General features: G+C 42.6%; 1 protein-coding gene and 1 pseudogene across 3 annotated transcripts; both read left to right on the top strand.

Moving 5' to 3' along the window:
- On the top strand, nucleotides 1-1,274 carry LOC113219611 (annotated as a pseudogene).
- A 1,628-nt stretch (nucleotides 1,275-2,902) lies between these two features.
- On the top strand, nucleotides 2,903-11,567 carry LOC113219618 (butyrophilin subfamily 3 member A1-like). 3 transcript variants are annotated; one of them, XM_026446600.1, is made up of 6 exons: nucleotides 2,903-2,993; nucleotides 4,286-4,409; nucleotides 8,015-8,040; nucleotides 8,198-8,381; nucleotides 8,458-8,484; nucleotides 10,109-11,567. In XM_026446600.1, the coding sequence occupies exons 4-6, from the start codon at nucleotides 8,247-8,249 to the stop codon at nucleotides 10,571-10,573; spliced, it is 627 nt and encodes a 208-aa protein (XP_026302385.1). In that variant the 5' UTR covers nucleotides 2,903-2,993; nucleotides 4,286-4,409; nucleotides 8,015-8,040; nucleotides 8,198-8,246; the 3' UTR covers nucleotides 10,574-11,567. The 3 variants fall into 3 exon arrangements, with proteins under 3 accessions (XP_026302385.1, XP_026302387.1, XP_026302386.1); XM_026446602.1 differs by lacking the exon at nucleotides 10,109-11,567 and adding an exon at nucleotides 6,892-6,912 and having other exon boundaries at nucleotides 4,286-6,731; nucleotides 8,198-9,654; XM_026446601.1 differs by lacking the exon at nucleotides 4,286-4,409 and having other exon boundaries at nucleotides 2,908-2,993.
- The last annotated feature ends 299 nt before the right edge of the window (nucleotides 11,568-11,866 follow it).

Raw genomic sequence — 11,866 nt, 5'->3', positions numbered from 1 at the left:
GTGGGCGTCTTCCTGGACTATGAAGCTGGAGATGTCTCCTTCTACAACATGAGAGACAGATCTCACATCTACACATGTCCCCGTTCAGCCTTTTATATGCCTGTGAGGCCCTTCTTCAGGATAGGGTCTCATGACAGCCCCATCTTCATCTGTCCCACACTCAAAGGAGCCAGTGGGGTCACAGTGCCTGAAGAGGGCCTGATACTTCACAGAGTGGGGACCAATCAGAGCCTGTAGAATCAATTCCCTGTTCTCACAGCCATGCAGATAAGCCCTCATCACCTCAGCAGCCACTGCACAATGTTGTTGGTGGAAGACACGCCCTTCTCCCCTCTGGTCACATAAGAGAACAGCTTCCAGCTGCCTTTTTCACACCCACTCCAGCCCTCAGCCCCAGTTTTCTCCTCCTCACTAGGCTGTGGCTTTAGTAGTTCCTTTGGTTTTAACTATGGGATGGGATCCAGGCATAGGGAACTAGTTGTTTCATAGCTCCCAGCCAAGAAAAAAGTGTGAGAAGTTGATGGGCAGTGAACTTGCTGTTTAACATCGGGGTGACCACATTGAGTCCAGTATGCCAGTTGGCACCAGATGTTATGGACTTGGAATGAGGCCAACAGGGTTCATCAGGATGAGAGAGGAGAGAGGAATCCACAGGACCACCAGACAGGAGAGGGAACCAGATATGCAGGTCAGAGGTAGAGGAAGTGGAACCAGAGAGCTGGGAGGGACCAAGGTTGTAATGGTGGATAAGCCCCAACATAACAGCTAAGGGGACCTGGGAGATGATGGCTCATTTCCACCCAACCCCAGGATTTCCACAACACACACCCACAGGCCTGGACCTGAGATGAAGATGAATGAAGAACATGGACTCATGTGGATGTGGTTTGGCTTACGTGTCCCTGCAATAAACAAGGAGTCAGTACTTAGTCCCTGAGTGTGGTTGAGGTTTGAGGTCCTGGTCGAGCAGGGCAGTACTGGAACTGGTCTACATCAGCATTCAGGTTCAGTGGGGGCACCAGTGGCTTCAAACTTCTTGATCCAATTATGTCTTTAGATACTTAATAACTATTGAGGACCTTAAAGAACTTTTGTTTATTTGGGTTAATATTTGTTAATAGTTATGGCATTTGACATTGAAACAAAATTTAAAATGTTATCTTTTAATTCATGTTAAAATAGCATGAATAAATCAATTATAGTTTAATATAAACAGGATGTTTTGTGAAAAAGCAATCTATTGTGTCCAAATAAAAGAACTAGGAGTTCTTTTATTCCTGGTTAACTTTTTCCAAATCTAATGTCTGGCTTAATAGAAGATGTTTGTATTCTCATATCTGCCTTTGTATTAAACCTATTGGTTTATCATAGGTCATATTGGCTCAAAAAAAACCTTTACTGCACCCTACTGAGAGAATGAGATGAAAAATGGTTAATGTTTCATTATTATTATTGTGAAAATAGTGTTAACACTGGGGACTCCTTAAGAGTATATCAGAGTTCTGGCCGGGCGCGGTGGCTCAAGCCTGTAATCCCAGCACTTTGGGAGGCCGAGACGGGCGGATCACGAGGTCAGGAGATCGAGACCATCCTGGTTAACACGGTGAAACCCCGTCTCTACTAAAAAATACAAAAAACTAGCCGGGCGACGTGGCGGACGCCTGTAGTCCCAGCTACTCGGGAGGCTGAGGCAGGAGAATGGCGTAAACCTGGGAGGCGGAGCTTGCAGTGAGCTGAGATCCGGCCACTGCACTCCAGCCTGGGTGGCAGAGCGAGACTCCGTCTCAAAAAAAAAAGAGAGAGAGTATATCAGAGTTCGCGCTAGGAATCCCAAGACCGAATTTGGAAACTAGAATAGTGGATCCTGGAAGTTAATCCATGTGCTGGTTAATTTTAGATGTCACCTTGACTGGATTAAGGAATATCTAGACAACTGGTACAACATTATTTTTTGGATGTGTCTGTGAGTGTGTTTCCAGAAGAGACTGGCATGCGAGTCAGTGGGAAATTCTCCCATCCAATTGGCTGGGGGCCCAATAGAACCAAAAGGCAGAGGAAAGGCAAATTCTTCTCTCCTCTGGAGCTGAGACACTCTTCTTCTTCTGCCCTTGGACATCAGAACTCCTGGCTCTCCAGCCTTTGAACTTCAGGACTTGTACCAGGAGGCCCTGGGTTCTCAGGCCTTTGGCTTTGGACTGAGAGTTACACAACCAGCTTCCCTGGTTCTGAGGCTTTCGGACTTCAAATGAGCCGTGCTACCAGCATCCCAGGGTCTCCAGCCTACAGATGGGCTGTTGTGTGATTTCTTAGCCTCTATATTCACATGAGCCAACTTCCTTAATAAATGTCTGCTCATAAATCTGCTCATAAAGCCGAGTTCCTGCCACTGCACTCCAACCTGGGTGACAGAGTGCAACTCCGTTTCAAAAAAAAAAAAGTGTATTGTGTCTGGTTTTCTTTCCATTCATATGTTTATGTGACTCTGCAGTAATATCTCCTCCTCCTGCATGTACCCATATTCATGCAAGCAAATGTAGCAAACTGCCACAATAGCATTTTAGTTAGTGGACATCTTTCTCTCTTCACCACATTAAAATCTTTTCTCATTTGGTTCTGCTGATATTTCCATTATGATAAAAGATTTAAGACAAGTAAATGTATAGAAATACTTATATACACACAAGAATGAAAGAAATAAACACAAACACTAGGGGAAGTAAGGCAGGAATTTTTCTTCAATGTGTACAATTCAATGTACTTTCAGCCTTCCTCAGGGGTTTCTGGCCAGCAACTGATGAGAAACATCACCTCCAAGCCAATCAAAAAACTAATTCTTCCAAAGAGAGATTGTTATTATTCCTCATGATGACCAGACAGCCTCTGCTTTCTTTTTCCTTTCTTCCAAATGGAGATTCAACCATAATAGAAAGAATGGAGAACTATTAACCACCTTTCTTCTGTGGGCTGTGATTTTCAGATGGGAATGCTAAGAGGTAAGTGGGAGAAGTTGATGAGAGCCTGGGCTACAATGTTTGGGAGGACAGGGGCTGAATCGCTGAGAGTGGTGAGTGGGCATGCAGGGAGAGTACTTGTGCAGAGAAAGGTGTCAGGTGTCTGAGGGGTGTGCCTGAGGGGGTGTGCACACACACTTGTGGACACACGGAAAGTGGAGAAGTAGTACAAAGAATAAAGACCTGCAGAGTTTGGGATTTGGTCAAGAAATATTCTAATTGCATGTTCTTAAGAATGTATTGTGGTCACAAAAGGGCAAAAAATCTTTAAAATCTGTTCTGGCCAACTCAAGGCATCTATTCTAAGAATTTCTAAAAAGAGATGTCCCTTATAGATTCATATGTAAGTCTGTTCATTTCAGAAATATTAAAAACATAGAAATGTCTGAACCAGCATACATATACAATAGGCAGGGGATAGACAAACAATGCATGTTTCAGTCATAAAAGAGATTTCCATGCAGCCTTTAGGAATCGTGTTTTTCATGAAGGGCAATTATTTATAATTTTAACAACATTAGATCCATACACTACACCTTGTTTTGTGTCTTTTAGGAACAGTATGTGTTTTTCCTTTTATTCATCATTTCCCCAAAACCTAACGAATATTATCCAATGGATACAATCTATTTCGTTGTATGAATATACAGGTTTTTTTGTTTTTTGTTTTTTGTTTTTTGTTTTTTTTTGAGATGGAGTCTTGCTCTGTCACCCAGGCTGGAGTGCAGTGGTGCATTCTCAGCTCACTGCAGCCTCTGCTTCCCAGGTTCCAGCAATTCTCCTGTCTTAGCCTCCTGGGTAGCTGGGATTACAGGTGCATGCCACCACGCCCAGCTAATTTTTGTATTTTTAGTAGAGATGGGTTTTGCCAAGTTGGCCAGGCTGGTCTTGAACTCCTGACCTCAGGTGATCCACCTGCCTCAGCCTCCCAAAGTGCCGGGATTACAGGCATGAGCACCATGCCAGGCCTATACAATTATTATTATTATTATTATTATTATTATTATTATTATTATTATTATTATTTACTTTTAACCTAATTTTATTCATGCTTGCCTTGGGATGGGGAATAGATCATTCAGGAAAAACATACAGTAAAAACAAAGTGTCTTATCATGTACAACTTTTAAACTATATTAATGATGTACCTTAATTACTTCCATGCACACAAGTCTAACATTCGTTTAAAAACACACACACACACACACACACACACACAAGACTTCTGGGAGCATTTCATAATAAAGTAATTCCTAACTAATTTTTCTTTGTAGATAGATCAAGCACCTCCAAAATACGAATTCCTGTACACAGTGAGCACATTACTTAAAATGAACACTTACGTGAATTAAGTATATGGACAGCCTTAGGATAAGCTGACATTATAGATTCAGCTAGGTAAGCAACAAACCATAGTGCCAAATGGAAAAAGTGTATTTGCAAATAAATTTTTAAAACTGTGTTAAGTTTTATAATTAAATGCAGAAAATATACTGGTTTGCTGAAATAAATAAGATGTGATGTATTAACACTTCACTATAAAGAATGCATACCAGAACATTTATAAACAGTGAATGAGTCTTATTAGGAATATTTCCTACAACAAACGCTGGTTAAATAGAAATGCATATTTTGAAGCACTGTGGGTGGTATATGTTTTGCCACATACTTTTGTTACCTTGAAGTAGATAACGCATATGTAGTAAAATTGGCATTCATTTTCAGTTGCTGCTGGTATCATGCTTTAAGAAATGTGTACAGTGTGAAAAATTTGAAAATACTCATGAATGAAAAATGTCTTAGAAAAAAATAGCTATTTTCATGCAGTTATGTACAGTCTCACTGCATAAATTTCAAGGCAAGATTTGTTTCCTGTAAAGCAGATCATTGTTCTATGAGAGAATGTTCTTTACTTTGTGCATTTCTTTTCTCCCCTTGCATTACATTATTTTGCTCTAGTCTTTGCTTCTGTGTGCATATAACATGCCAGTTAAAATGAAAACTATCTACCCTAGAACTTAAAGTATAATAAAAAAAATAAAAAATAAAAAAAAAAAATGAAAACTATCTCACATGTACAAAAAGAAAGTCTGGATTTTAAAAACCAAGAACTCATAAAATCCTGATTAAATGACACCATCTGATTCAAGTAATAAATGACTTAAACACTAGTAAAAAAAAGACAAAACACATTTCATGAAGAATACAAAGATAAATGTCTGCTGAGTGTTTTAGTTCAGATGTTTCAGAATACTGCTGCATGTTTTATGAGGAATTTGAGGGGAAGATTTCATAGCAGAAGGTGTTAATGTGGGCTGTATTGACTTAAGTGGTGACCCAACTGGACTGTGAAATTGCAGGATGCCTAAGGACTCCAGCTGCTTGTTACAGAGGAACTCTCCACTGTTGTTCAGAAATCTTTCCTCATTTCCTCTCTCCCCAAGTTTCCCATCCTCTACTGGCTCAGTTTCTGGCATTTCAGTATCCTCTTTCCTGCTAAAGAACTTGTCCAACTAACTAGTAACTATTTTTGGTGTGCATTAGCATAACTTTTATTGGGGGCTATATAGCAATATCTACCCAAATTACATCTTTAGTGATCCAAAATTCCACTTCTGGGGATTTATTTGGTAGATAAGCTTGCATTTATGTAAGATGATCCAGGTAAAAAGTTATTTTTTATAGCACTGATTATGACTGCACAAGGTTAGAAATTATGCAGATGTTCACAGCTAAGGAAATTTCACACAATGGATACCACTCAAGTGTGAAAGAAAAAAGAGAAAATTATCTCTATACTGATACGGAAGGATCTCCAAGATTAACTTTGCACAGAAAGAGCAAAATGCAGAGTGGTGTGTATGGAATGCTATCTTCAGTGCAAATAAGAGGAAAAACAAGAATACATTTTTATTTACACTTTCTATGTTAACAAGCAATGTCATAACACTCACTAGGTGTCAGGTACTTTATTAATTTAATCCTTGTAACTTCAGGAGGTAGGTATTAACATTACCCCAATTTCAAAGAGAAGGGCAGTAGGAATAGAGAGGTTAAATAATTACTCTACAGTCACACTGCTAGTCACCTAAAGGAGCCAGCATTGACACCCTAAGCATCATATTAAGCAGACTAATTTGAAGCTAAGAAAGGGAGGGTGGGAGGGAGGATTGGATGGATGGGAAACTTGTGTGACTTTTTATATATGTATTTTTGAACCATGTACATATGTTACCTATCAAAAAGTTGAAATAGAAAAAACTGTGTCTGATCTGCTCAAGTCACTCACTTTCCACATGAGAGGCAGACATCTCAAGAGAAGTAATAGTAGCAGCCTCTAGTGGGGGTTTATCAAAGTCTTACCCACAGTCCTCTGAGATTTTAGAATGAGAAAGATTATTTAATCCCATGAGATAGATTCCATGCCCTGTGACCTGGGGTGAGCAGCTAACACTTGGGGCGCTGCAGTCTGGGGAGGCTGAGTGCACAGGCCCCCATGGCCCACAGCCCTTCCTTTCACAAGCCCCTTCTTCAGGAGCGCCCAGAGCTGGATCGCTGCCCTGGCAGAGACCCTGCCTATCTTGCTGCTGCTTCTCGGGGCAGCCCATTACTTCCTGTGGCAACAGCAGGAGGGAAAAAGACTCTGTTCAGAAAGAAAAAGGGCGCAAGAGTTGAGAGAAACAGCATGAAGCACAATGAAGCAAGAACGAATCACATGAGGTAGCTGACCCTGGGAGTTTATCTGAACCTCTAGCTTACAGGCCAAAGCCCAAAGGCCTCACACCTATCCCCATTCCATAGCTGGGTTGTTTTTAAGGTTTATTTGTTAGAGAACTCCCTCACCTGTAACAGTTCATTATTTTTTCTGCTTATTTTCCAGTGAAGCTCCTGGAGGAACTCAGTAAGTTCCCATTCCCCCAGAGACCCAGGCATGTCTTCCTGTCCCTGCTTTAAGAGCCTTGATGCATCTTCCCTGTTCATTCCATTGCAGGGTGGAGAATTATCCAGCACGCGTCTCATTAAGTCTCTCTGACATTTTCTCTGAATCTGAATCTATAACTGTCTGTGCTTGAATAGTTTCCACACTTAACTTTTTCCCCAAGGTTAGGAAGTGGTTAACCTTAGTCAAGGTTAGATCCCTTTGACTAAGTAAAGAAAATAAATGTGCCAATTCCTAGTCATTTCCAAAAAAAAAGAAAGAAAAGAAAAGAAAAGAAAAAAGACAAAGAGTGTGACTCATTGGAGTAACACCCAGGAGGAGTGTTTCTTCCTCCCTTTCTTTCTCTCTCTCTTGCCGAGTCTCAAAGAAAAAATGCCTTTAATTTCTCTCTACTAGGGGCCACAAAACTCCATAGCCCTGCAAAGCACTGAGGAATATCCAGGGGCACACTTGTAAAGGAAGGGGGAAGAGGTGGATGAAGTGCATTCTCTATGGTAGGAACTTCACTCTTCATTTTACATAACCTGTAGGCTCCAGAGAAGACAAAGAATAAAAGATAATAAAGAACAAAAAAATAAGAAAAGAGAGTGTGTCTAATAAACAAGAGTGACTTGAACAGTTGTTCAGTTGGTACCAATTTATTCTAACTGGCTTCAAAAACTAGTCCCTGAAATTGCTCATTGAATTTCCCAAATTCTTTTCAGGGTAAGGTAGGAAATTACAGATTGAAGTAGAAGGATCTTGTACACACACACACACATACACACATATGTATATATGCATATAGACATGGTGGCACCTATGCCCAGGTACAAGAGTCTAGATACATTTTAATGAATCAGCTGAATACCATCAGGAAGGAACTCTCAAAGTGATTGCCATGTCACTAGCATTCGACTGATGTTCCTGGATTTGATATTAAGAAGGACACAGTAGAGAGAATTGAACCTGAAGAGGAAGAAGATACAGGTGTTCAAAAAAAAAAAAAAATGTAAAAGTAAGGGAACGGGGCAAACTCAAACATGGCAAATTAAGGTTACATCTCTACTTTCTCTTATTGTAGGGGAGAGAGACCTTGGGCCTATAATGGTGAGTGAACCTGATGCTCTCTGAGTTTGCTGGGATACGTGCCATGAACATTTCAACCTTTCTCTGCTGTGACCCATTGATATTCTCAGTTGTATTAATCAGATTTAACCAAAATACTCAATTTCTGTGTGGTGGGGGTTGATTTCCACTTTTCTAGAGAATCTGAAAGACTCCTGACCCTACACACCCCCTTGCAAAGCCTGGCCATGCAGCCTCTACCCTTCATGACAGAGGGAACAGAGCCCACCATTTTTGAGAAGATGCCACCACTGATCCATCAGAGTTGTAGAGGAGGGAAGCTGGACCCTGGAAGAGACTCTGAAGAAAATGAGAGAATACAGGTAGTGACGGGAGAATGCAATGGGGAAAAGTACAAGAATACTGACCTTTTCCTTATCTGTGTCTCCTTCCTTTCAGAATGAAAAAAGGCCCTCTTCAAGCCAGGTGAGTAAATCACTGTATGTACCCTGGACCAACAACCTGAGGGACTATATTCCTTTTTCCTTTTTTCTTCTCCAACTCCTGTGATTTGGGGAAGAAATGTCCCCATAACCAGGACAGTTTGGGATAGGCAACATTAAATCCCAATCTGAAAGGTGGGCCCATCTCCTAGACCCTTCCAGCTGAGAGCTCAGGAAACCAGGGCATATTGCTCTCTTGCGCTTCCTCAGACCTTCCAGGGAAGGAAGACACATAAAGGGTGGAGCTGAGGGGAAGGAGACACACACTGAGTGATACTGCAGGGAGAGTGAGGATGGAAATGCCAAACAGAGGAGTGGATGCCTGCCCATAGAACTTTGCCCTTCCAGGCTTCCCTTGCTACCTACTATCTGTGTCCCCAGACAAATGCTTCTGAACTTTGGCCTCCACATTTTTCGATGATGATTGCAATCTATGTTTTGTGGGAGTTGAGGTGAAGACTGAAGGAATAATAAATATGCATTGGTCAAAAACCTAGTAAGAAAGAGATGACGAGTTCAAACTGTGTGGTTGAAGAGGGTTTGTGGAAAGGAGGGTTAAGGGAAAGCAACAAGGAAAAGTGCAGTGCCCCCATGGTTCCCAACATTGGGGCACAGTCTCCACCCCTAGCCTGGGAGGGATAGGGAGGGGAGGCAGTTACTGGAACCCAGAGTAAGAAGTAGCTCAAAGAGAGGGCTTCCTGAGAGAGTCACCAGGCCGTGTTAGAGCCACACCAGCTGCTGCTGGCAGAGAGGAAGCAGGAAATTAAATGGTGTGTCTCTCCTTCCTTTCTCCTTCCAATCTCCTATCAGGGCCGCCCATTGGCCAAACCCAACAGCAAACCAGAGGACAAGGAAGCCCAGTGGCACTCTCTTTAGAGGACAGATTTCTGGGGCCCAGAAAAGGGTGGAGAAAGCTGAAGGGCAGAGAGCGAATCTATTGCATATAAGGTCCCACATATAGCCCAGCACAGAGACGGCCTTACAGCTATCGGGAACATCAGGAGCTTCCTTCATGCCCTGCTGTGGGCTGAGTAAATAACATGATTGCTTTATACAGCGCTAGAAATTTGTATGTTTATCCCCATTTTTCAGATGAAGAAATGCTTCAGATGAGGCTCCACTTTGTTAAATAACTTAGATGTATGGAAAAATAGACTGCAGAAAACGGGAACTCATTTAGCTCATGAGTGGTCGAATGAAGGTTGAAAATTAACCTCTGATCATAAAGCATTAGTGGGCAGAGTCAATGTGGGGAGGGAAACAAGAAAAATGTAGAAAGAGGATCCTTGCTGCTTCCTGATGCCGCATCAGGGTGTTGGGTAGCCAGATCCTAATGCAACCCTCACTTCACCCTCCTCTTCCCCTCTGGACACAAGATCCCTGGGGTTTTCTCTTCTGATATCGATGAGAGAGTCACATTCAGGGCAGGCTAGGGACTCCAGGCTCTGGACTTAGGCCTCCTCAGCATGGCCCAGGCCTTGCATGCTGAGGCTCTGAAATCCAGGAAAAACGGTTGACCCTAGGGACACTTCCTCAAAATCTCTGCAGTGGATGTGATTTTGGATGCAAAAACACTAAACCCCATCCTCCTTGTTTCTGAGGACCAGAGGAGTGTGCAGCGTGCCAAGGAGCCCCAGGATCTACCAGACAACCCTGAGAGGTTTGATTGGCATTATTGTGTTCTCGGCTGTGAGCGCTTCATGTCAGGGAGACATTACTGGGAGGTGGAGGTAGGGGACAGGAAAGAGTGGCATATAGGGGTGTGTAGTAAGAATGCGCAGAGAAAAGGTTGGGTCAAAATGACACCTGAGAATGGTTTCTGGACTATAGGGCTGACTGATGGGAATAAGTATCAGACTCCAACTGAACCCAGAAACAACCTGAAACTTCCTAAGCTGCCTAGGAAAGTGGGGGTCTTCCTGGACTATGAGACTGGAGAGATCTCATTCTACAATGCTGTGGATGGATCGCATATTCATACTTTCCTGGACAACTACTTCTCTGAGCCTCTATATCCTGTTTTCAGAATTTTGACCTTGGAGCCCACTGGTCTAACAATTTCCCCAGTGTGAGAATTAGAGAGTTCCTCAATTCTGACCTAGTGCCTGATCATTCCCTGGAGTCACCAGTGACCCCGGGCTTAGCTAAAGCAACTGGGGAGCCTCAGGCTGAAGTAACTTGTCTCTGCTTCTCCCTGCCCAGCTCAGAGCTGAGGGCCTCCCCCTCCACAGCAACCAATCATAACCATAAAGCTACAGGCACGCACTGAAGCACTTTACTGATACTCATTCACTTATTCATATGCCTGTTGTTTGAGTTTGGTACCACCTTATTGTCCCCTTATACAGATAAGGAAACTGGAGAGCTGAAAAGTGAATTAACTTTACAAAGTAGAATTCACTAGTTAACAACAGAGCTGGGATAGAAACAGCAATAACTAACATTAATGGAGAACTTAAAATGTTCTGAGTGCTGTGTTATTAGCTTTGGTGGATGCCACTCCTTTAATCCTCACAACACCCTGTTGGGTAGTCTCATTTTCCAAGTATGAAAGCTGAGGCAGGGCAACATTAAGTAACTTACATAACTCATACGGTAATTTGTGCAGCTGGGAGATGGTCAGCTTCGGTCTCTGGCCATTTGCCTGTTCTTTTCCACCCTGATTCTTCCCCCATGGGAAAAACCCACCTGTAGCCCTGAGGTTCTTTTCCCAGGACAGCTCCAGGGTAAGGATCATTGTAGGTGGTTGTGGAGTTGACACCCCTGTTGACTCCTTCCCAGCTGATTGTCAGAGCCTTAGACCCAGCACTCCTTGGATTAGTTCTGCAGAGTGTCTTGGTTGAGAGAATAACCTCGCCGTACCCACATGACACATGATTTGAAAAGAGACTAGAGGCCACACTTGATAAATCATGAGGAACAGATGTATGCCCACCCAACAAATGTGATAAGTGATCGCGCAGCCAGAGCTAGCCTTCCTACAGTCAAGGTTTCCAGGCAGAGAAAATACCCTGAAGATTGTCTATGATACAGGAAATTTGGATGAAGGGAGCTAGAAGAACTACAGAGATTTTTTTTGTGTGTCTTTTTTTTTTTTTTTTTTAAATAGATTCTTGCTCTGATGCCAGGCTGAGTGCAGTGGTGTGATCTCCGCTCACTGCTACCTCCGCCTCCCAGGTTCAAGCAATTCTCCTGCTTTCAGCCTCCTGGGTAATTGGGACTACAGGTGCACGCCACCATGCCTGGCTAATTTTTGTACTTTTAGTAGGGATGAGGGTTCACTATTTTTGCCAGGATATTCTCGATCTCTTGACTTTGTGATCCACCTGCCTTGGCCTCTCAAAGTGCTGGGATTACAGGTGTGA

This window comes from Piliocolobus tephrosceles, chromosome 5 (assembly GCF_002776525.5).
Source record: "Piliocolobus tephrosceles isolate RC106 chromosome 5, ASM277652v3, whole genome shotgun sequence".
NCBI classification, from domain to species: Eukaryota; Metazoa; Chordata; class Mammalia; order Primates; family Cercopithecidae; genus Piliocolobus; species Piliocolobus tephrosceles.
The sequence above is the reverse complement of the archived record's forward strand: the minus strand, read 5'-3'. Positions and strand labels throughout refer to the sequence as shown.